General features: G+C 39.2%; 1 protein-coding gene across 1 annotated transcript in view; it reads left to right on the forward strand.

Annotated features, from left to right (window-relative positions):
- Nucleotides 1-940: 940 nt before the first annotated feature.
- The window catches only part of usp34 (ubiquitin specific peptidase 34), a 181,136-nt gene continuing 157,079 nt past the window's right edge, over nt 941-24,997 (forward strand). The window contains 4 exon segments of the mRNA XM_033025144.1: nt 941-1,197; nt 1,200-1,267; nt 3,807-3,857; nt 5,208-5,357. Coding sequence (XP_032881035.1) covers nt 1,074-1,197; nt 1,200-1,267; nt 3,807-3,857; nt 5,208-5,357 — 393 coding nt within the window. The 5' untranslated portion in view covers nt 941-1,073.

Raw genomic sequence — 24,997 nt, forward strand, 5'->3', positions numbered from 1 at the left:
TTTGACATTATTTCCTATATTCCTTTTTTTGATAACTAGAGTGGCTTTTATATTATTGATATTCTACATTAAATTGTTGCTTGGTATTACGGCTGAGTAAAACTGGTTCAACGAGACTGGTGCTGATTTCATTTGCAACATAACATTATAATCCATTGTGTAATTCAACACTACCATCAGGATCTTTTCTTTGAATATATGAACAAACCTACATGTCTATAAAGAGTGCTTGAATTTTGTGTAATATTAGATTAAAATTTAAAAAAATCAATTCATCGTTTGTCTAGTTTATGTTGAGGTTTATATGTTTTATAAGTCATAGAGCACAAAATTGGACATTTTGATCCATCATGTCCACATTGACCTTGTTGCCCTTTTACACTAATCCTATTCGACTGAATTAATATTGTATTCTTCTATGCATTGCCTATTTAAATGTAAAATAGTTTATCTTTTGTTAATAAAACATTTGTCTTTATCTTGCTGTCAGTTCATCTTTACATTCTAGACTGGTCAGACTTGCATGAAATGTCATTGTCACATGCTGTAATAATGTCCTAACTTCAGACACAACTCACGGATTCGTCTTGCATGACAGAAGTATTGGTGTATATACCTGAATTCAATTATTTCCAAAATGAATATTTTGGAGATTCCAGGAATTTTTGCAAATTACATTTTAGGGCCAACAATTATATTCATTACATCATAATATTATTTTTTCTCCTCTACATAATAGATACATTTGTAAATACAGAATCTGTTAGCTTTCATGAAAGTTTAGTTTTTATTTGTGTTTAACACTGAGCTGTTCATAACATGTTTCTCTTTTTTGATATATAGGCAATGCCTTTGTTGCTTCAAGGAATACAAGCACCTGGAAATCTTCAACCAGGTGGTTTATGCCCTTATCAATATGGTGACTGCCCAAATCCAGGCTCTCCAAGACCAGTTGTGTAAAATTTGCACTAGTGATGATTCTTCATGGCAGGACCTGAATCAGCAAAACCATGAACAGACTAATCGGGAAGGAGAGTGTAATAAAAATGAAGATGATATTGGTCGAAAATTAAATGATTTTGTGGAGAAAAAGGCAAATAATAGAACATGTGGGAGAACTGAGGAGGTTTCTGCACGGAGCACTGATCCATTTAGCACGTGGAATACAGAAGAAAAAGAAAAGTTGTTGTTATGTGTGGCAAAGATATTTCAAATTCAGTTTCCTTTATATACTGCCTACAAACATAACACACATGCTACTATAGAGGTATAATGTATTTTTTGAGCTGTAGCAGTTGATATATGTAATTCACTTATTGAGTTTTTACCAAGTTTCTATTGCTTTGCAAAAAATGCAAATCTGTGCGTTATGTATATTTTGAGGTTTTTACCTGCCCAAAATTGTTTAGATATATACAACTTGAAATGTCCGGGAAGAAAAAACGGTGTGATAAATTGCCTCAGGCCATTGGGAAAATAGCTCAGGCTTCTTTGTGGTATTTCTGTGTTTACTTTGAAGGATTGGATCTGTACAATAGCTTTTACATCTTAAAGATACAAGCTATTAGTTATATCTTTGATTACTTGTGTAAATAGAATTGAAATTGTTGCTTTGTTAATGGAAAATAATCAACAGAACAACCTCCTATTTGACCGCTTAGTGTTTATCCTGTAGGTGACATCTCTTCAATAAATTGAATATGTTTGGAGTGTTGTTGGAGAAGAGAACAGCAGTTAAATGTTTTACATTCCTGAATGCCATTTTAATTTTTGCACATCCAGCATATAAATAATAATCTTTAAAGTATGATATTTGCACAAGTGAGCTATAAATGTCAAGATTTGAGAGTGCTACTAATGACTTCTCTATTGATATAGGTAACTGCTTTGAAAAGTGAGAAATGTCCGTTTCAAGAAAATGTAGATATCGTGTTAACTTTTTGCAATTTATTTTGCTACTGTGTCATGAGCAGTATCTAAATATAATTCAGATTTCAAATGAAATAAGTAAAACAAATGCAGATTTAGTTTGATGGAAAATTTACTTGACACTTCATAACATCAAATGAAGATGCTGCAATTAAAGATATCATTTTAAGGTTTACAAGCAAATAAATCATAATGGGTCTTGCAAAGTGGTAGATAGCCCAAAATGGTAGATAGCTATAAAGAATGTGAAAAAATCCCATAAAAACAGCACAAAATCACTTTACAACTAATTAAATACTTTTCACGATTAGTTACTGTTGGTAATCTGTGCACCACAAGGCTGCGCAAACAACAGCGAATTAAAAACTAATTGTCATTCATTGTTGGAAAAATTTATTCTGACCATTGGGAAGTCCTACACAGACCTTTCTGTCCTCGGTCTACTCCATTGTCAGTGAGGCTAAATGCAAATTGGAGGTACAGCATCTCATATTTCGCTTGGGCAGCTGACAGCCCAATGGTATGAATAATGATTTCCCTCACTTCAGGTAGCCCCGGCATTCCCTCTCTATCCCTTCCCCACCTAAGTCACACTAGTCTCATTTTCACCCTACAAACAGCCTGTTTCTTTTATCATTGTTACTTTTTTGCATATCTTTCATTCATTGTTCTTTATCTCCACATCACCGTCTATATCTCTCGTTTCCCTTATCCCTAACCAGTCTGAAGAAGGGTCTCGACCCGAAACGTCACCCATTCCTTCTCTCCAGAATTGCTGCCTGTCCTGCTGAGTTACTCCAGCTTTTTGTGTCTATCTTCGGTTTAAACCGGCATCAGCAGTTCCATATTACACATTGGGAAGTGCAGTTGTCTTTGGTCTATGCCTTATCCCTATTCTCTAGCTGATCAATCAAAAAGTTTGCATCTGAATTGAGTTTCTGACCTTGTATTCCTCACTCACTTTCAATCAGTTTAATGCTAAATCCTATATCCATATCTTTTTGGCTTCAGAATTGACTATTCCTTTGCTCTCCTGGCTAGCTTCAACTCATCTTGGACTGCCCATAAGATTTTGCTCCTTGGAAAATGTACTGCCGGTATCTTAACTTGCCCTCGAATGCTGGTTGATATATGTTGGCATTTTGCTGACTGGTAATGCCGTAATTTTAATGATTGTTTCCAACTCTTCAAGGCCTCCCTATTTCTGTAACCTTTTCCAGCCCTTTAACACCCTTGGATCTTTGTGCTGCTCCAGTTTTGCCCTCTTGTGCTTTCCAGGTAATCGTCACTCCCTCTTTGGTGGCTGCGAGCTCATTGTGGAGTAAATTTTGGATTTGTTTCTCTGATCCTGGCCTCTGTACACTCTGCTTTTGAGATACTGCTTAAACCTATCATGGTTGCCCTAATATCCCACGTTGCACCTCTCTGGTTACTCTCCTGTTGAATGGCTCACGGCACTTTACTATGTTAACGATGCTATATGGGTGTAAGTGATGTTAGTTGATAGATAAATATTGCATGAGATACTGGAATCGTTCTGCTCCTGAACAGTATGTTGGACTTTTTTAACCATTTATTTAGGCAGAGATAGACCTTTTTAATATTTTTACTACAGCATTGAGGTCTCAGTCTGGATTGCATGTATATTTTCCTTAATTGGGCTTGTAGTGTTGGTCACCTGACTCAAAGTTTAAATTGTTAAAGGGTTAATTATTTTACAATTTGTCGAGGACCAATTGGTTTTTAACCTGAATGTTTAATTTTATCTAATATTGATAGGGCTGTCTTTGTAGTTCCTATCTACCGTTGCCTAAAATCGTGTAATCTTATTTCAAACTTTCACATTTTAAATCTATACTAACCTTTCTTTAAATTAGGACATTTCAGCTCATGAAAGCAACTTATTAGGGGCGTTTTGTGATATGAATGTAAGTAACAATTTTCATCAATTTTATGGTATTTTGATTCATTTTTAAGCTACTAATATTATGTAACATTATGAAAAATTTGTGTAAGATGAGCAAGTCTTGCAAACTTTGACTAGCATAAATATAGAAGTGTATAATTTGGACATTTTAGTCAATTTTCTATCCTGCAAATAAAATGACTCCATTTATTATTCTTTCGTCATTGTAATGTCTGTTTTAAGAGCAAATCATATCTGGATAATTAAGCTTAAGATGCAATAATGTATGAACACTCTACAACCCAACTTGCTTGTGATTTTCATCAACTTGCTATTTTGTATCTGTACATGTCCTCACGCTACATCTTTGTGGAATACAAAGATTCGTGGGGCATGATTTGTTTCAGTTTTGATTAATGGGTCACTTGGCCCACATTGGCTAAATTAAGCATGACAGCTTGTATTTTGTTCTGAGTCAACTGACCTTGCATCAAAGCCCTTTTATTTCTCAAATAATTGCCTATCTTTAGCTCTTTGTTAACAGTACTTTTACATTTCATTGGTCCATTACATGAATCAATATTATGTGGAAAAATTATTCCAATATATTCTACATATTTTTCTTAAACTTTGATCAGAACACCCTTTTTACCTTCTGCTGCTTAGCGGAATTGTATTGTGGTGTATCTTCATATTTGGATCTTTTTATCTTGTGCATCATCCGCATAAAATATTGTTGCATTTTTTTTTTCAATCGGATAGTAATTCCTAAAATGGCCGTTCTAATATAATAATCCACATGAAGTAATTTTGTGCTATTTATGATCTTTGTGTTACACTTGAACAGAAGCTTAAAAACAGTTTTATTCTGGAATTTATGTAAAAATCGGATGCCTTGGAAATATTTGAAATACTAAGCACCATTTGTGATTAAAAATAGAGGTTGAGGTTTTGATGTGACCCTTTTTATTAGACCTAAAGTTTTGGTTCTTTTAATCATCTGCAAACAAAATTCAGCTATTGAGTGCATACTTTAAGGTTGTTTGCAGAAAAATTCTGTAAGAAGATATGATGTGGCAACATTGTTAAATATAATTTGCATTATCTCTGGGGATTTTACATATTGTAATTTTTCATGTATCCTGAAAAACTCGCTGAAAAATATTGTCATTGTCAACTTGTGAAGTAGTGGTTCTGTCTGCCTCTTGTTGCAATCTAATTTTCTGAGCTTTATATAAAATCTACAAAATGAAATTTAAATTAGATCAGTTAGAGATCTAATATTTTTGATATGAAAACCTTTGTAAATTACTTAAATTTTTTTGTTGTTATTTGTTTCAAGTCTAATTATCCTTGTTTCTTATTTGTTTAGGATGTAGAAGTACCTTTGCACTTGCTTCGCTATGTCTGCCTCTTTTGTGGAAAAAATGGCCTTTCGCTTATGAAAGATTGTTTTGAATATGGAACTCCAGAAACTCTTCCTTTTCCAATAGCACATGCATTTATCACAGTAGTATCCAATGTAAGTTGTACATATTTTTACTTTGAATTCTATTAACCACCTAACGGATTTGAGGATAAATTCTATTAAACTGTTGCTCTTCCTCACAGATCAATGAATCGACATGTAGATAGGCCCTTGAAAATTGCTACTTTGTGTTTTTATGGCCAGCACATACAGTGCAAGAGTAAAGAAGTATTAATATGTTTTAAATTAAACTTTGGTTAAGACACAGTTACGAATCTAAGATAAAGTAATTATGGTCCTTTTACAAAATGGATCAAAATGTTGTTGCTGCAATGTAGATGCAGCAGAAAGGCAATCAAAGATGGATTAAATAGGTCTCTTTTATGGTTACTTTTATGTAACCCGTATTTAAAGCCTAATTATTTATTTATGTTGCTTTTTGTAATTCATGAGCATTGTTTAAAGATTTGGCTGTTTATAATATCAAATGGTGTGAGTATATTGATTTTCATGTGATATAACTTGTAGTTTGAAGTTCCAGTGGTCATTCAAGAAAGAATGTGTAAAGTACTTATATAGTAGGTGAAGTACTAATATCGAAAAAAACAGGTTAGGCACAAAATGCTCAATGTGCTGCATTGTAGAAGATGTAATATCAATTAAATAAAACAGGTATTCTGAAGACCATTAGAAATCTGTTTATGTAGAAACAAGGAAGTATAGGTGCTGGTTTGCAACAACAAAAAAGACAGTGCTGGAGTAATTTAGCGGGTCAGGCAGCATCTCTGGAGGATATCGATAGGTGACATTTTGGGTCAGGATCATTTTTCAGACTGAACTTTGGAAATGCCCCAACATTTTGACCCGAAATGTCACCTATCCATGTTGCTGCCTGACCTGCTGCGTTACTCCGGAAATCTATTTGTATTCCCTGTTCATCTGAGCGAGTTATGGTTTATCAATGTATCTTAATTACAAATCAAGCTCATGTTTACTATGACACTTTTAATTAGCTATTTTTCCTTTTTTTTAAAGTAACTTAAAGATTTTGAATCTTTAAGTATGCTTCACAGCAACTTTTTGCTTTGTAAGTTCCTGTGTCCATATTAGAATAAAATTGTTTGTGTGAACTGGTCATGATGTAACTGCACTGCGCTCCTTTCTGAACCTGGCAGCTTCGTCCCTGAGACCACTTGAGCATAGGGCCTTCTCATCGGTAATTCAAGTCCGATCCCCAGAAATGATTTGACATTGTCACAAAATATATTAAATGTCTGACAGTAACTGATACTTTTATGAAAAATGCTTAGCTATGAAAAAATTAATTATTTTTAATTTTAAATTAGTATTAATAAGTAGAAGATTAAACCTCAAAACACAAATGTACACATTAATCTAAATTCAAACAATCTGCTGAGGAACTATGTGGGTTAGAAGGAAATCTGATTCAGATTTGTTTATTGTTACAATAAATAGTATACAGTAATGATAGATACAATAATAAATACAACCTTGATTGCAAAGCAACAGAATGGTGAAAATATTGTAGTGCAATCTAAAGTATAAAAAAAACCTAAAGTGATAAACGAAATAACTAAATAAGGTAGAGTTAAGAATAAGAATATGTGGCAGCACCTATGGAAACTGAGTGTGAAAGAGGTGATTGGTTCAGTAGTCTGATCGCAGTGGGGAAGAAGCTTTTCTCGTCTGGACTTGGGGCTTTCAAGCTCCACTATCTTTTCTTAGAGGGTAAAAGAGATAGGTGATGATACTTTCAGATTTCTGTAATAGGCTGTGAAGATGGACTGGACGAAAGGAAGTGATGAGTCATTGATGGACTGAGCAATGCTCACTATTCTCCGCAAGTTCAGGTGGTCAAGAATACAGCAGTCTCTCAGACCTGATGCAGGTTTTCGACCTGGAATGTGGGCAGCTCCTTTCCTACCTACTGAAGCTGCTCCACCACTGATTTCCTCCAGCAGATTGTTTCTTGCTCCAGATTCCAGCAATTGCAGTCTCATTTGGCTCAATTATAAATACATCTCAGTTAAAAATTAAAGAAACATAAATTACTTGAAACTTTCCTATCAAAATGTAGGGTTGACTGAAAAACCCCTCAAAATCACAGACTGGTTAGCCTAACAACAATCGGAGGGAAATTGCTAGCATTTATTAAAATTGAAGTGGACCAGATCAGCATGGATATATAAAGGAGAAGTTTCATGTTTCACTAACCTGTAGAATAAGCGTGGGGGTCATTTATAAGGTACAATATGATTAAAGTGTGACACATTAGAAACTATAAATCAAATTAGATTACACAGGATTAAGGTATTGTGGTTTCTTTAATGGTTTGGATTAAACAGATGATTTTTGGGTATCAATGCTGTATTTAATAAGGTGCGCAGAGATTGGTGATGTTGGTGTTGGTGCCACGTAATAGTTTTGCTAATAATACCAAACTGGATGGCAGCGTGGGCTATGAGGAAGGATTGGAGAAACTACAAGGGAATATTGATTGACTGAGTAAATACATGAGGACAGGGCAGATGAACACATTAGGCAAAAAAGGAAGGTTATCAATTTTTGTGGCATATTTTCTGAAAGAATCAAGTATTACAAACTAGTGTGATTTGAAAATGTGGGATCTGAGTATACATGGTCTAAAGTCCTTGAATGTGATAGTGCTTACAGGATTCTGGGATTCATAAGCAGGGACATAGAGTACAGCAGTAGGCAGGTGTTGAATGTATGCCAAACTTTGGTTATTCCAAAACTGCCCAAATCTGGTAGCCATATTTTACAAAGTGAAGTTCCAGAGAGGGTGCTGAAATGATTTACTGAAATGGATTGAGTAATGAGGGAATTAAGTTAAAGATTCAACTGGAGAAGCTGGGTTCTTCTGCTTAGAGCAAAGGTCAGTTGGAGATTTGTTTGTAGTGTGTAAAATCATTTTTAGCTTGCATAAGGTAAATGAAGGAAAATTTCCCATTAGTTGATGGTTCAAGAGCAAACGTACACAGATTTAACATTTCGGGCAAAAAATACAAGGGGAGATGTGCTTTAATAGTTGAGATCTGGAATTATTGTCTTTGAAGGAGATGGAAAGATAATAGGCGCTTGATAATTTTCGAGGGGATGAAGTAAGATCCAATTTTATGCCAGCCACACTAAAACCGCTTCTCACACGTTGGCTAAGGGAACAAAAGTTCTCTTGTAATATTTAGTAGAAACAGAAAACCAATTTACTTGGAGCCAGGATATTGACAATTTCTGAAAATTAATTTTGTGCGGCTTTGCTTGATATTTTGTAAGATTGTTCAGCAAGTTTATTGAGTAGTGGGCTTGCCCTAATTTCTTTTGAATGCTATGAAAATTTGACAGTTAAATCCCAATGGACAACTGATTTTCCTCATGTTTAATGTCATACCAGTGTAATACAACTTCAAAATTCTGAATTTATAATAATGCTTTTTCTCCTTAGATAGGCTGCTAATTATAAATGTATTATAAAAGTTCTATTTAAGAGAACATTTGCTGCAATATATATTTAGTGATAGACAATAGGTGCAGGAGAAGACCATTCGGCCCTTCGAGCCAGCACCGCCATTCAATGTTATCATGGCTGATCATCCCCAATCAGTAACTCGTTCCTGCCTTCTCCCCATATCCCCTGGCTCCACGATCTATAAGAGCCCTATCTAGCTCTCCCTTGAAAGTATCCAGAGAACCGGCCTCCACCGAGAATTCCACACTCACAACTCTTTGTGAGAAAAAGTGTTTCCTCATCTCTGTTCTAAATGGATTGCATCGGGAACATGTTTCCTGCCTCTAGCGTGTCCAAACCCTTAATAATCTTATATGTTTCAATAATATCCTCTCATCCTTCTAAACTCTAGAGTATATAAGCCCAGCCACTCCATTCTCTTAGCATGTGACAATCCCGCCATCCTGGGTATTAACCTTGTAAACCTACGCTGCATTCCCTCAATAGTAAGAATGTCCTTCCTCAAATTAGGGGATCAAAACTGCACACAAAACTCCAGGTGAGGGTACACAAAATTGCTGGGGAAACTCAGCGGGTGCAGCAGCATCTATGGAGCGAAGGAAATAGGCGACGTTTCGGGCCGAAACCCTTCTTCAGACTGATGAGGTCTCACTCAGGCCCTATACAACTGCAGAAGGACCTCTTTGCTCCGATACTCAACTCCTCTTGTTATAAAGTCCAACGTGCCATTCGCTTTCTTCACTGACTGCTGTACCTGCATGCTTAATTTCATTGAATGATGAACAAGGACTCCCAGATCCCGTTGTACTTCCCTTTTCCCCAACTTGACGCCATTTAGATAGTAATCTGTCTTCCTGTTTTTGTTACCAAAGTAGATAACCTCACATTTATCCACATTAAACTGCATCTGCCACCTCACCCAACCTGGCCAAGTCACCCTGCATTCTCATAGCATCCTCCTCACTGTTCACACTGCCACCCAGCTTTGTGTCACCTGCAAATTTGCTAATGTTACTTTGAATCCCTTCATCTAAATCATTGATGTATATTGTAAATATCTTGCGGTACCCCACTAGTCATTGCCTGCTATTCTGAAAGGGACCCGTTAATCCCTGCTCTTTGTTTCCTGTCTGCCAACCAATTTTCTATCCATGTCAGCAATCTATCCCCAATACCATGTGCCCTAATTTTGCCCACTAATCTCCGATGTGGGACCTTATCAAATGCTTTCTGAAAGTCCAGGTACACTACATCCACTGGCTCTCCCTTGTCCATTTTCCTAGTTACATCCTCAAAAAATTCCAGAAGATTAGTCAAGCATGATTTCCCCTTCTTAAATCCATGTTGACTAGGACCGATCCTGTTACTGCTATCCAAATGTGCCACTATTTCATCTTTCATAATTGACTGCAGCAACTTCCCCACCACCGATGTCAGGCTAACGGGTCTATAATTCCCCGTTTTCTCTCTCCCGCTTTTCTTAAAAAGTGGGATAACATTAGCTACCCTCCAATCCACAGGAACTGATCCTGAACATTGGAAAATGATCACCAATGCGTCCTCGGTTTCTAGAGCCACTTCCTTAGGTACCCTGGGATGCAGACCGTCAGGCCCTGGGAATTTATCAGACTTCAGTTCCATCAGTCTACCCAGCACCATTTCCTGCCTAATGTGGATTTCCTTCAGTTCCTCTGTCACCCCAGATCCTCTGGCCAATAGTATATCAGGATGATTGTTTGTGTCCTCCTTAGTGAAGACGGATCCAAAGTACCTGTTCAACTCATCTGCAATTTCCTTGTTCCTCATAAGAAATTCACCTTTTTCAGTCTTCAAGGGTCCAACTTTGGTCTTGACTAATTTTTTCCTCTTCGCATACCTAAAGGAGCTTTTACTATCCTCCTTTATATTCTTGGCTAGCTTATCTTCATACGTCATCTTTTCTCCCCGTATTGCCTTTGTAGTTATCTTCTGTCGCTCTTTAATCATTATCCAATCCTCTTGCTTCCAGCTCATCTTTGCTACGTTGTACTTCACTTTTATTTTTATGCTGTCCCTGACATCCCTTGTCAGCCACGGTCGCCCCTTAATCCCCTTGGAATCTTTATTCCTGTTTGGAATGAAGTGATCCTGCACCTTCTGTATTGCTCCCAGAAATACCTGCCATTGTTGTTCCACTGTCATCCCTGCTGGGGTATCTTTCCAGTCAACTTTGGCCAGCTCCTCCCTCATGGCTCCATAGTCCCCTTTATTCAACTGTAACACCGACACCTCAGATTTACCCTTCTCTCTCTCCAATTGTAGATTAAATGGCCATATTATGGTCACTACCTCCTAATGGCTCCATAACCTTAAGTTCCTTTATCAAATCCGGTTCATTACATAACACTAAATCCAGAATTGCCTTCTCATTGCCTTCTCCCTGGTAGGCTCCAATACAAGCTGCTCTCAGAATCCATCACAGAGGCACTCCACAAACTCCCTTTCTTGGGGTCCAGTACCCACCTGATTTTCCCAGTCTACCTGCATGTTGAAATCTCCCATAACAACTGTAGCATTACCTTTACTACATGCAAATTTTAACTCCTGGTTCAACTTGCACTCTATATCCAGACTACTTTTGGGGGGCCTGTAGATAAGTTCCATTAGGGTATTTTTACCCTTACAATTCCTTTGTTCTATCCATACTGACTCCACATCTCCTGTTTCAACGTCACCTCTTGCAAGGGACTGAATTTCAATTGACTGGCAATGGATAAATTCATTCTAACCACCTATGATTACGTTCTTTTAAAATCCTGGAACAAATCCTCTAACACCATTTTAGATCATCTACACTTCACTGACTGCAGTATTTCAAGAAAAGCCCCTAATACTTCCATTCAAACCATCTTAAAGATAAATAAGGATCAGCAGAGAAAAACAATATTGTCAGAAGTAGCCAAATCAGGGAATGACCCGAAAAAAAGAGGCCATAACTTCTTGTTTGCGATGAGTTGCATGTACTTGCTGATGATGTGAAGAGTTTTGTGTATTCTATTGTGTTAACTCGCTGCCTAGACCAAAATAGTAACTTATACTGTCAAATGGATTGTCCACAGTACTGCCCACAGATGGGTGTGGGGGCGGAGAAAGTTTTGACAGCTAGCAAAGCTATCCAAGACATTAAGATAACACTCAAATTCTTTAAAATAAATTGAAGTGTTTTTTGTAAAATTTGAATCATTGAATCATTGAAACGATTAAAAGTTGGATAACTCTATGCTTCTCCCTTCTCCTTTCAAGTACATGAGTATGTATTTTGTGACTAGTTCATTGGCATATTTCCCAGAATTAGCGTTTGGAATTTCTACTAACGCGTGAGTGCTGCTGGGAAATTGACAGAGCTCAGTCAGCAGGTTTTTCACTACTTAATTCTGGATAAATGGTAGCAGTCTGTTTTACAATTAAGAGTCAAAATAAATTGCAGATGCTGGAAATCTTTTAAAAAAAAAACAAAAAATGCTGGAAACAATTTGTAAAGTAGGCTACATAATGTGGGAAGAGAACCAGAGTTAACATTTAAGGCAAAGTCTTCTCTACAGACCTGTGAAGGAGACATAGGGAGCTTGTAAAGCTGGATGGAGCACAGGGGAGGCAATGTCTCTGACTCTGTAAAACTGGGGTGAACTTGAGGATCAGCTGTACACAATATTCTCTGGTCAATGAGTGAACTGGAGCAGTTGGAGAATGTAAATGTAGTTGATAGAATCTACGAGTTGCAAAAAGCAGTGCAGGAAGACATACCTGGCAGATTAGGCAGGAAAAAAAGGGGAGAAATACAAAATTACAGATGAACGACTGCTACAGCTAGAAAAATCAAGTTAACTCTTGTCGAATTCAATATTAAGTTAAGATGGCTGCAACGTGACGGAAGAGGAGGTCCTGTAACAGTGTCGTAGGCACAGACAGAAGGGTCAGAGAAATAAAGTGTGGGCAAGAGGCAGTTCAGAGTTGCCTTCTGCGCCTATTGGTGTGTGGCGTACTGCACTGTTCCCACTGTAACAAAGAGGACAACATAAGCTTGAGAAACAGCACATTTTTCCCCCCGTATGTCTTCTATATGTCTTCCCGCTCTGCAAATCACAATTACTCCATGATTTTATGTTTTTTTGTAGATTATTTGTAATTCGTGCTACACAGAAATATGCCCTTTCAGGCCATCTTGTCCGTACCTATTATGCCACTGTCCCACTATAGTGGATTCAGAAAGTATTCAGACCCCTTCACCTTTTCCACATTTTATTACGTTACAAACTTATTTTAAGATGGATTAACTCAAAATCTACACACAATACCCCAGAATGAAGAAGTGAAAACAGGTGTTTAGAAATTTTTACAAAGTAATTAAATATAAATAACTGAAATATCACATCTATATAAGTATTCAGAGCCTTTGCAATGACACTCAAAATTGAGTTAGGTTCATCCTGTTTCCATTGATTATCCTTGAGATGTTTCTACAACTTGATTGGAGTCCACCAGTGGTAAATTAAATTAATTGTACATGATTTTGAAAGACACACACCTTTCTATATAAGGTCCCACGGTTGACAGTGCATGTCAGAGCAAAAATCAAGCCATGAAGACAAAGGAATTGTCCGTAGACATCCGATTGTGTTGAGACACAGATCTGGAGAAGGGTATAAAACAATTTCTGCAGCATTGCAGGTCCCGAAGAGCAGTGTCCTCCGTCATTCTTAAATGGAAGAACTTTGGAACCACCAGGACTCTTCATAGAGCTGGCCGCCGGCCAAACTGAGCAATCGGGGGAGAAGGGCCTTGGTCAGGGAGGTGACCAAGAACCCGATGGTCACTCTGACAGAGTTCCTTTGTGGAGATGGGAGAACCTTCCAGAAGGACAACTATATCTGCAGCACTCCACCAATCAGGCCTTTATGGTAGTGGCCAGACAGAAGCCAATCAGTAAAAGGCACATGACAGCCCACTTGTAGTTTGCCAAAAGGCATGAGAAACAAGATTCTCTGGTCTGATGAAACCAAGATTGAACTCTTTGGCCAGAATGCCATGCGTCACGTCTGGAGGAAACCAGGCACCGCTCATCACCTGGCCAATACCATACCTACGGTGAAGCATGGTGGTGGCAGCATCATGCTTTCGGGATGTTTTTCAGCGGCAGGAACTGGGAGACTAGACAGAATCGAGGGAAAGTTGAACGGAGCAAAGTACAGAGAGATCCTTGATGAAAACCTGCTCCAGAGCGTTCTGGACCTCAGACTGGGGCGGAGGTTCACCTTCCAACAGGACAATGACCCTAAGCACGCAGCCAAGACAACGCAGGAGTGGCTTTGTGGCGAGTCTGAATGTCCTTGAGTGGCCCAGCCAGAGCCCGGACATGAACCCGATCTCTGGAGGGACCTGAAAATGCATCGACGCTGCCCATCCAACCTGACAGAGCTTGAGAGGATCTGCAGAGAAGAATGGGAGAAATTATCCAAATACGGGTGTGCCAAGCTGTAATTGCTGCCAAAGGTGCCTCAACAAAGTACTGAGTAATGGGGCTTTCTCACGGGGCGACTTGACGCAAGATGTAACCAGAGTGAAGTGGTCGTGGTCTAGCACAATATCACACGATATAACGTGGGGTAGATAAAGAGTTCCCACGGGTACTCGGCATTTCTGTTATTTGTGCGAGTGACTTGTCCGTCTCCCGAGCTTTCCCGTTAAATCTTGAATAAACATTGTGAACGGTGAAGTTTGTTAAATCATCACGTGGCACAAATGATGTCACTTTTTTTTTCACACACTATAAATATCCTCCCTTGGTTGAATTGGCTCATTTGGAGACATGCCTGTACTAAGTAGTTTCGAGTACAGGATGGTGGTGTTTTTCATTGACGCGCTGTATGCAGCAGTCCTCTATGTGAATCGAGGACGCTTGCGTGAAGGCAGAAGGGTGAGATTAATTAATTAAAAAGAGAATTAAGAGGAAGTCTCACTGGGTGAAACCCATCTTTCAACGGAGACCTCTATTTGGACAATATGATAAACTGCTTAATGTGCTGTGCGAAGAGGATAAAAGTGCATTCACAAACTTTGTCAGAATTTCACCCGAGCTCTTTAATGAGCTGAAGAATAATTTGGGACCGCTGCTGAAGAAGACTGACACTGTAATGAGAAAGGCACTGGAACCAGGGCTGCGCATCAGTGTGCTGCCAGCTGACCCTGTTTTGGTCCCAAGTGCGGTGACCTTTCCATAGATGGTCCTCTGATTCGTGAACCATTGCATGAGTTGGTCATCTGCATTAAAGTAGAGTGGTGGAATTAAATAGAACTTCTAGCATGGGATGTCTTCCGTTATATTAAAAGTTCTGGACAGTAAATAGAGGCCTGTTTAAGAGCCTGCCCTCCTCATTTAATGTGGTATTTCTTGTGCTTGGATACCTGAGCACAAGTTTGTAAATACAGATAGCCTTTTTTAAGACAAGCATTACAAGTGAAAATTGCCTGCCCTCATGCATAATTTATTTTATGGCTCTTGGAGACATGATTCCAACTTCAAACACAGAGCGTGTAAAATCTGTCTGCGACTTTTTAACTTTGCAGCTGCAGGGCACCGACACACTTATAAGAGAAGTTTAAGTTAACTGCAAAAACAGCACTTTTACATCAATAGCAATGTATGTTTTTAAATCATGGATAACATGAAATGGTTTTCCTGTTGATGTACTAATATATCGTTATATATACTCACATGAGCACCCGGGATACTCCGCAGCCTTCGTCTCCAGCAGGTTCCGTTTTTTCTCCCTGTTTCTGTAATCCTCTCTGGATTTATCGTAAAGAATTTCGTTGAATTGGTACCATTCTACAAGTTCCCCCTCTTGTTCCCTGGTGAAGTTATATGGCCTTACCTTCTGCCATCTTCCCTTTATATACGCGTCTGTTGAGGCTATTCCTACAACGGCTACTGGGGAGGCAATCTGAAATCCACCTTGCTCACCCTCTCCCTGCTCCAAGGAGCCCACAGGCAGTGTTATCTGTGGCATCTCCTGTTGCCTCTCCACCTGTCTCTCTTGCTGTGTCTCCTCCTCATTCTCCTGCATGGCAAAAACCTTTCTGACATGCTTTACCCCCTTTCTTTGAGCTTTTCTGGGAGCCATCTCTGCAAGTGTTCCAGTGAAAAAGATTCTCCAACAATGACAATGAGGTGGGACGTCCTCGATGGACACATGTTCCATTGGCGATATTGAGACCACCTTTTTTACTCACCTTCTGTCCCCTCTGTCCAGCTTCCGGGTTCACCGTTCGCAGGAGTTCCCACGGTAAACGCAAGAGTTATTACGGATATCGCACTGGCCACTACGTCCATATAATGTTTCAATGTTCAACCACAAGTGTACAAGTCACTCTTGGAGAAATTCAAGCTTGCTTGAATTTTCTCCCGAGTCAACAAGTTACACGAGTACCTGCCGTTAGCGCCACGGTGGTCCACGAAGGCCGTACGGTTATCGTACGAGGTTCCCACGATGTTCAACTCTGGTTACCTCTTGCGTCAAGTCGCCCCGTGAGAAAGCCCCATAAAGGGTCTGAATACTTATGTAAATGTGATATTTCAGTTATTTCTTTTTTATTACTTTGGAAAAATTCTAAACACCTGTTCGATTTTTTATTATGGGGTATTGTGTGTAGATTGATGATTAAAAATATATAATTTAATCAATTTTAGAATAAGGCTGTAACATAACAAAATGTGGAAAAAGTGAAGGGGTCCGAATACTTTCTGAATGCACTGTATGCCTTTCCTAACCAACTATCTGTCCAAACGCCTTCTAAATGTTGTATTTGTATGTCTCCCCCACCCTCTCTGACAGTTTATGCCAGATAACCACACCCTCTGGAAAAAATTGCCACTCGGATCTTTAAATATCTCCCCTCTCACCTTAAAACTGCCCTCGTGTTGTAAACTCCCTTGTCTTGGTAAAAAGACCTGGACCTATTCTGCTCGTAATTTTTATAAACTCAGCTTTCCTAATCTCTCTTTATAACTAAAGCCCTCCATTCCAGATAACACCATAGTTAATCTCTTCACACTCTTTTACTCTGACATCCTTTTTGTAATGTGGTATCCAGAACTATACACATTCTAAGGGCGGTCTAACAATTGATTTGTACAGTTACAACATGATGTCCATATTCCCATACATATTGCCTCAGCTTATGAAGGAAACCATAGCATATGCTGCCTTTTCTAACCCCAGAAGAGCTTGCACCCCAAGGTCCTGTGTAAAATGCTCCAAAAGTCCCTGCAATTTGCTCTTCATGTTCTGCCAGAATTTGACTTTGCATAGTGCACTATTTCACACTTTTCTGAATTAAATTTCACCTGCTTCCGCTCTACCCAACTTTCCAGCTTCTATTGTATCCTTAGATGACTTTTGCTATCTGCGACATCTCCAATTTTCATGTCATCTGCCAACTTCCCTTTGTTTTTGCTCTTTAACTCCACCCATTCACTCACTGATCAGATACACTTTTCGGCTTGGGCATCCTGGTTTTCCCTATCTGTGACATCGTTTCCCAACCCTCCCTGCCAGTTACAGAGCTTCATGTCTCTGAGAGTCTGAAGAAGGATCCTGACCCGAAATATCAGCTTTCCATTTTCTTCACAAATGCTGCCTAACCTGCTGTTACTCCCAATACTTGTGTTTTGCTCAAGCTTCCAGCATCCGTCTTCATTTCTCCTCAATTCTGATGAAGAGGCTTTGATCTGAAACATTAACTGTTTCTCCCCTCCCCGAGGCGGCTGACATCCTGAACATTCCCAGCATTTACTGCTTTATTTTGCAATTATTTCCTGAAGAAAAAAAATGGTACCAAATTTTCTGTTTATATCACTCATGTTCTTTCCTTTGCTAAATTTGCACGACTGCCAAAACTGAAACGTGACCTTGTATGTCATGAGGGTAGGCTATTGTAATTTGTCATTGTAGAATATTATGTCAATTTTGTAATTCTGTCATTTTCAATGATATCCAATATAGAAATTTCAGTTGCCTTGGCAAATTTGATTGCTTGAAAATTGTGTCACTACCTTGACCTATATGCAGAAAAGATGGAAATACTTGACCGTAATAAAAACAAAACTTTCAGTAGAATGAGTGCAAAATTATTAAAATATTATGGCACCATTCCCTAATCTGTATTTTATACGACAGAATTATGTATTAGTGAGATTGATACTTAAAAATTAAGCCATAAGTCTGCATTTCAGAGCAAACCAATTGAACATGGAAGAAAGTCCTAGAACGAACTATGAAAAACAATATAGTGATTACGTTAGTGTGTCAGAATAATACACAACTCCATTGTTATGTCGAAACTCAAGACTGATTAGGCGAAACTTAAACATGAAATCTGATAACGATGATTTCGTATGAGGGAGGAGGTTTATGTAACCACTAATACCGAGGGGAGCAAAGTCATGATTTTATGTCACTTTAACTGGTTGCTTAGACTTGCAAGATGGACTGAAATGTCTTTTACAGTGTTCTCTTTGGAAAAAGAAAATGAACAAAAAATACTCTTGTTCTGTGACAAATAAACTGGAGTAACTCAGTGGGCAGGGCATCATCTGAACATGGTTTGTATCAAGATAGAATTTTATTGGCAAGCATCCTATGTTGTAACTGGTTAAATGAGAGCACATGCCTGCTGCAGGGGATATAGATGTGATAATGTTGCCTTATCATTCTTATAACGGTTTTGTTCATACTATACTGAACATTTTTAATTTTATGCAGATACGGTTCCTCATAACCTTCCATTCTTCATGTAAGTCAGGATAGTAATAGCAAACTATTCGAAGTGAATGGCATTGCAGTTTTCTATTGCCATCAGAAATTTACAGTGGTACCTAATAGTCACATAAATAATTCAAATCCCATTCTGAATTAAAAAATAATAATTTATATGTTAGCATCAAAGATGAACCACATGGTTCATTTAACATCCCCTTTTACCCGAACTTATCCTGATTTTCTTGCCAATGATTTCCTCTTAAGGTAATGGTTTTATCTATTGAGTCTTTGTATATTTTTCCAATATGCAGTTTAACAATTTTAAAACCTATATTCTTTTGATGCACTATTTTCTGTTGGTTCTTTATTTTCCACTGATTAACTCACAGTTGTACTTTGAAATTCTTGTGCATAAGTGACAGGGTTGCACTTGTATTACTTAATGTTTCCGTCTATGCATAAGGAAGAACTAAATTATTTCTTGGCTTGCAAAATAGCTTCAAGACATTATAAAGTGCCTTGATTGAATTCTGTGTATTTTGGGGGCAGAAATGGCGAAACTGGTGGGCCCCTTAACCTTGACCATCTAGTTTTTCTAGCATGATCATTTTAGTTCCATGTGTGTTTTCATTTAGTGAATTGCCTACATTAATTGTTGTGATTAGGCTTGGAAGGGAGGAGGTTGTTAGCAGAGTGGAGGAATTAATTCTGTTAATTAAGGCTTGGAAAGAGATGTGTACAGGGCTGCCAACATTGGATGAGAGTTGGGAGTGAGAAATTGCGACAGACCAAGCCCAAGGGAGCGTAGCGACCGAGGTGGGGTGGGAGGAGGGTGTCCCCCCTCCCATTGGTACGAAGCTTTCGCATTTTTCAGCTTGAAATTGTGCAATCTGGTGCATACTGTAGCAGGTCTTTTAACTTAAACTTGAATGCAATATTTATGCTTTAAATTGGATTAGCTATGAATAAGGTTAGGCTAAATTACATTCCTAATTACATGCCACAGTAGAGCCAGGCTCTGATCAACAGATGCAGCACATGAATGATCTTAGTATATTCATGTATGGAAATCAGACCATGTTGACCAACCTGGGTCTCGCTGCACACCTGGTACTACTCCCGACGCTGACCCCAGTTGCATGCCTTCTCTCATTCCTGACCCTGAGTCCATCCTTGCACGTGGTCCCCTATTCTACCCTGATCATAGCTGCATACCTGCTTAGGTTCCCAGTGCTGAACACTCCCATTGCCCCATCTTTGACTGCACCTAGCACTATTCCAGACCTTGATTTTGGATGCACACTTGGCCTTGCTCCTAGCCCCTCTGCACTGACAATATATCTGGCCCACACATAAAGCCCCATATCTGACCCCCTGGACTTAACCTATTACGTTCAAGTCCACAGGTGCTTATCTAATGCAGTAATCTTTTATGGGGCACTTTACGGACCTAATTTTGTATAACAAAATTTGCTGCATCCATTGGCTTCCTTGTTATCTAATGTGCTAGTTACTTTGTCAAAGAAGTCATCAATTGGTTGAACACAATTTCTCATCCATAAAATTATACTCACTCAGCTGTATAAGTATTCTGTTACCATTTCCTTCATTTTCCTAACAAACTGTCCTGAAGTCATTTTCACCCCCAATATTTTCATTATTTTGCTGTCTTCCTCTCAGCTGGGACTTTTCCGAAATGCAAAGTCCAATAACTATATATTTAAGCAATATTATTCTCTTAAATGTGATCTTGAGAGTACATAATATTTTCTGTAGTATTCATAACACAACAATGATAAAAAGATCTTTGTTTTGATTGCACCTACCAACATGCATACATTATTATATTACAGTTAATATATACTGAGGGCAAATTTTTGTTCCAATGCTCCCCATTCCCAATTACTTTTGCATTGAAGTGATTGAAATCCAAGTGAAGTTTAATTGGCATCAGAAAAATAAAAACTCCGGAATGGATGATATTCATTATGTGGTTGGTTGGAGTCGGTATCAGCACAATTGCTATATTAAACTTTGAATCTTCAGATGTCCTGGCTCAAGCTAAAACTAAAGACAAATAATAACCTCCTCACACATTCCCCTGCAAGTATCTCTGTCACTCCTTTAAAATAAACCTCTTCTTTGAGCAAGCTCTTAAACATCACATATAAATCAGTTTCCATCTGATTACACTTCTTGAGGATGTTCATCTACGTGTTCAATTAATAAAACAACGAGATTGGGGACATTTCTATTCAACCGATCAAAGGAATTTTGGGTGGGGGGTGGGGGGTTAGAAATAGTGAGGTAAACAAACATAATAGTTGAGTAGAAAATTGCAATAATGCTACCTTCCCAATATTTAACTAAGGAAATAATGGGTTATCTGGGCTGTATGTTGTGACAGACAGCCTGACACCTTGCATGTCATTTTAATATTACACTTATCCCGTCCACCTGGATATTCCGGATTAATAAATTAAGGTTTTGTCAACTAATTACAAATCAGGCTAATTACAAATCAATAACGTTAGCCAACTCCGAAACACGAAGCGCTGAGCATTGGGATCCAGACTTCACAGACAGCTGGCCTCAGTTCCCCGCTCACATCTGGCAGTGCTCTCTGTCTGAACCAGGGGCCATGGAGCGTTTTTGAAAGTGGGGGGGGGGGGCTGAGCGATCACTGATCACTTGCCTTGGGGGTACCTGGCAAGGGAGTGGAGCAACCGAGTGGGGAGAGGGTGTGGGATGGGGGTGTCCCTCCCATCAAGGTAGGGACTTTTTGAAATTTGATTTATTAAAATCACGTTTTAGTGCATTACAGAAGTATGATTTCAATCTTTTTTTGTTTGAAGTATTTTTAAGGGGTAATTTTTTCCACACAAAGGGTGGTGGGTGCCAGAGGAGGTAGTTGAGGCAGGGTCTATCCCAACATTTAAGAAACAGTTAGACTGATACATGGGTAGGACAGGTTTGGAGGGATATGGACCAAAAGCAGGTAGTGTAGCTGGGACATGTTGGCGGGTGTGGGCAAGTTGCGCCGAAGGGCCTGTTTTCACACCGTATCACTCTATGACTACATTATGCCTCCACCATGCATGAATGCTTCAAAATCAAGTGGTCGAGTTTGATTGCCATATACTCAAGCATTGAAACATAGAAAATAAGTGCAGGAATAGTCCATTCGGCCCTTCGAGCCAGCACTGCCATTCAATATGATCATGGCTGTTCATCTAAAATCAGTACCTCCTGCTTTTTCCCCATATCCCTTGATTTTGCGAGCTCCAAAAGCTAAATGTAACTCTCTTGAAATCATCCAGTGAATTGGCTTCAACTGCCTTCTGTGGCAGAGAATTCCATAGATTCACAACTCTCTGGGTGAAGAAAGTTTGTCCTCATCTCAGTCCTAACGGGCCTACCCTTTATTCTTAAGCTGCGACCCCTGGTTTTGAACTCCCCCAGCATCGGGAACATTTTTCCTGCAGTTATAGTAAGTGAAAATCTAGCAGGCCAGCAGGATGCTTTCTCCAACCACCCCCATTTGAAGGCCACTATCTTCCATCATTTCTACCCAGTGCTTGGTACCTACTTCCAGCAGCCTGCACCGAGCCGCAGCCTGATCCATGCCGGTCACCAGGGCGAACTTGGCACAGAGACTAACGGCAGCGGCGCAACGCTTCCGACGCCTCCGACGGCCCGGGACTCTTGCACTGAGGCTGCTCCATGGCCGGAGCTGCAGCGAGCAACTCGCCAGCCTGGCAAACACTCGCCAGCCCGAGCTCCCCGTCCGCATCTGCCCCCACTGCTGCTTCTGCTTCTGCTTCCATCCCTCCCTCAGCCCCGGCTCTCCAACACCCGCGGCCCATGAGATTTTGAAATTCTCGTTGTTCACAGAATTTCTTACAACAGACCGTGAGAAATTTGTGATCAGCGTGAGAGCGTGAGAATTTGTTGAAATGCGTGAGTCTCACGCTCAATGCCTGAGAGTTGGCAGCCCTGTGTGTAAGAAGGAACTGCAGATGCCGGTTTAAACCGAAGATAGAAACAAAAAGCTGGAGTAACTCAGTGGGACAGGCAGCATCTCTGGAGAGAAGGAATGGGTGACGTTTTGGGTCGAAGTCTGTAGAAGTGTCTCGACCCGAAACGTCATCCATTCCTTCTCTCCAGAGATGAAGTGTCTCGACCCGAAACGTCATCCATTCCTTCTCTCCAGAGATGCTGCCTGTCCCGCTGAGTTACTCCAGCATCTTGGAAAGAGATGTTTGGTTTACATTTCTATATTTTTCTGAGAGTTCATTGTGCATACTTCTGTGGTTCCAGTTGTCCTGAAATTCGCAATGCCTCTACTTTAACATTTGATCAGTAATTTGGAGTTGAGATTTAAGTATGCATCAGGAAGGTACTTAGTTTGGAATATAAATTGAGACTTTTGCTTGTTTTCATGGATTCTTTGTTTTTATATAATCTGAAAAGTTTATCGAAGGGCTGACTTAACTTTCCCCAAGATTTTTCATTGTTTCTTATTAGAATGGTAAAATTGTGTTTTGAAAGTTGCAAAGTGGTCTATTGATAGTCGTTGTAAGTTTGGCATACTTTCTGTGATCCTTTTTGGGGCCATTGTTGTTTGGAATCCCACATCTCTGGTTTTGTGGCTCCACTGCTGCTCAACTTTATTCTTTTCCCATTGTGGGGCACATGACTGCTCCCTGGCCCAATACCTGCATAGTGGATCAAAGAATACTTGATAAGGGCCTGTCCCACTTGGCGCTTTTTTAGGCGTCATATCAGTGTCGCCAAAAGATTTTGAGCATTTCAAAATTCAGCGGCGACAAAAAAAACATTACGACACTCGGAAAAACACTTAGCGTCATACGTCATCACGTTGCGTCACGGCACTTCACCGACGCATCACGCTGCGACGTTTCAGTGACCTAATACGTCAGTCAATGATGCCGGCAGATGCCAAAAAAATCGCCAAGTGGGACAGGCCCTTAACCCTATCATTTCCAGAGTGTCATAGATGTGAGGAAGAGAGTAATGTTAAGTGGATTTGTTTCCACATAACAGCACCAATGCCTTCATTTACAGAGCAAAGAAAGTCTTGATTTAGCTACAAAGTAACTCGCAAACATAAACTGGTTCAGCAATTCTCAATTAATTTTTGTTTTCATTGTTGAGTGGGGACCCTGATTTTTCAAACCAAAGTAATTTACTGCTCGCTTCAGAATCAAATCAAACTGCTTCCCCTGAGATGATGGGCTTGCCTTTTTCTGAATACAGGAAAGCACTGATCATCTGGTATCTGATGTTTTAGCATCTGACTTGATCTGGAGAGTGAGCTTTAATTCCATAATGTGGGAAGGACTGGGAAACATTGGTAGGTTTGCAGCTAGTTTCTAGGTTACTACTATGTTTAAACTTGTTTTGATAAGCTGAAACATCCAATATAAATCTTGCAAACAGTTCTTTTTCTTGTTCCTTTTAAATGCATTGGCTTCATGAAAAAAATCATTATGCTACTATAGTATGTAATAAAGAAAGTGAGATAAATATGTTCAGGAGTATTAATGAAACCATCCAATGATCTGAAAAATCTGCTTGTTTAGTACTGCCAAAATCCAGAGGATGCTGCATTATTAGGAGTCTTACTGTAGTCACGTAGAATTATGTGTAGGAAAGAACTGCAGATTCTGGTTTAAATCGAAGGTAGACACAAAATGCTGGAGTAACTTAGCGGGACAGACAGCATCTCTGAAGAGAAGGAATGGGTGACGTTTCAGGTCGAAACCCTTCTTCAGACTGATGTCAGGGGAGGGCGCAGGACAAAGATAAAATGTAGTCGGAGACAGTACGACTAGTGGGAGAAGTGGGAAGGTGGAGGGGATGGAGGAACAAGCTTCTTTTACAGTGCTCTTTTCCTCTCCCCAGACTGAAAAAAGACTTGCCTGTTGTATTTCGTTCACAGACCCACACATTTTATGAGTTGATCTTGTGGCGATTGAGGGATTAGGATATTGTGATACGATCATTTTAACAAGTAGGCATTAAAATAAGCGGAATAATGTAAGGAGGTTTATGCATTACCTTTGATTATTAACGTTGGCTTTGTAAGTATTGTGTCTGTGTCCACCCAGTATCTGGCAGATGGTTCAAGATACAGTGCATTCAGAAAGTATTCAGACCCCTTCCCTTTTTCCACATTTTGTTACGTTACAGCCTTATTCTAAAATGGATTAAATTATTTATTTATCATCAATCTACACACAATACCACATAATAGAAAAGCGAAAACAGGTATTTAGAAATTTTTGCAAAGTAATTAAAAATAAATAACTCAAATATCACATTTACATTAGTATTCAGACCCTTTGCTATGACACTCAAAATTG

Source organism: Amblyraja radiata, chromosome 8 (assembly GCF_010909765.2).
Source record: "Amblyraja radiata isolate CabotCenter1 chromosome 8, sAmbRad1.1.pri, whole genome shotgun sequence".
NCBI classification, from domain to species: Eukaryota; Metazoa; Chordata; class Chondrichthyes; order Rajiformes; family Rajidae; genus Amblyraja; species Amblyraja radiata.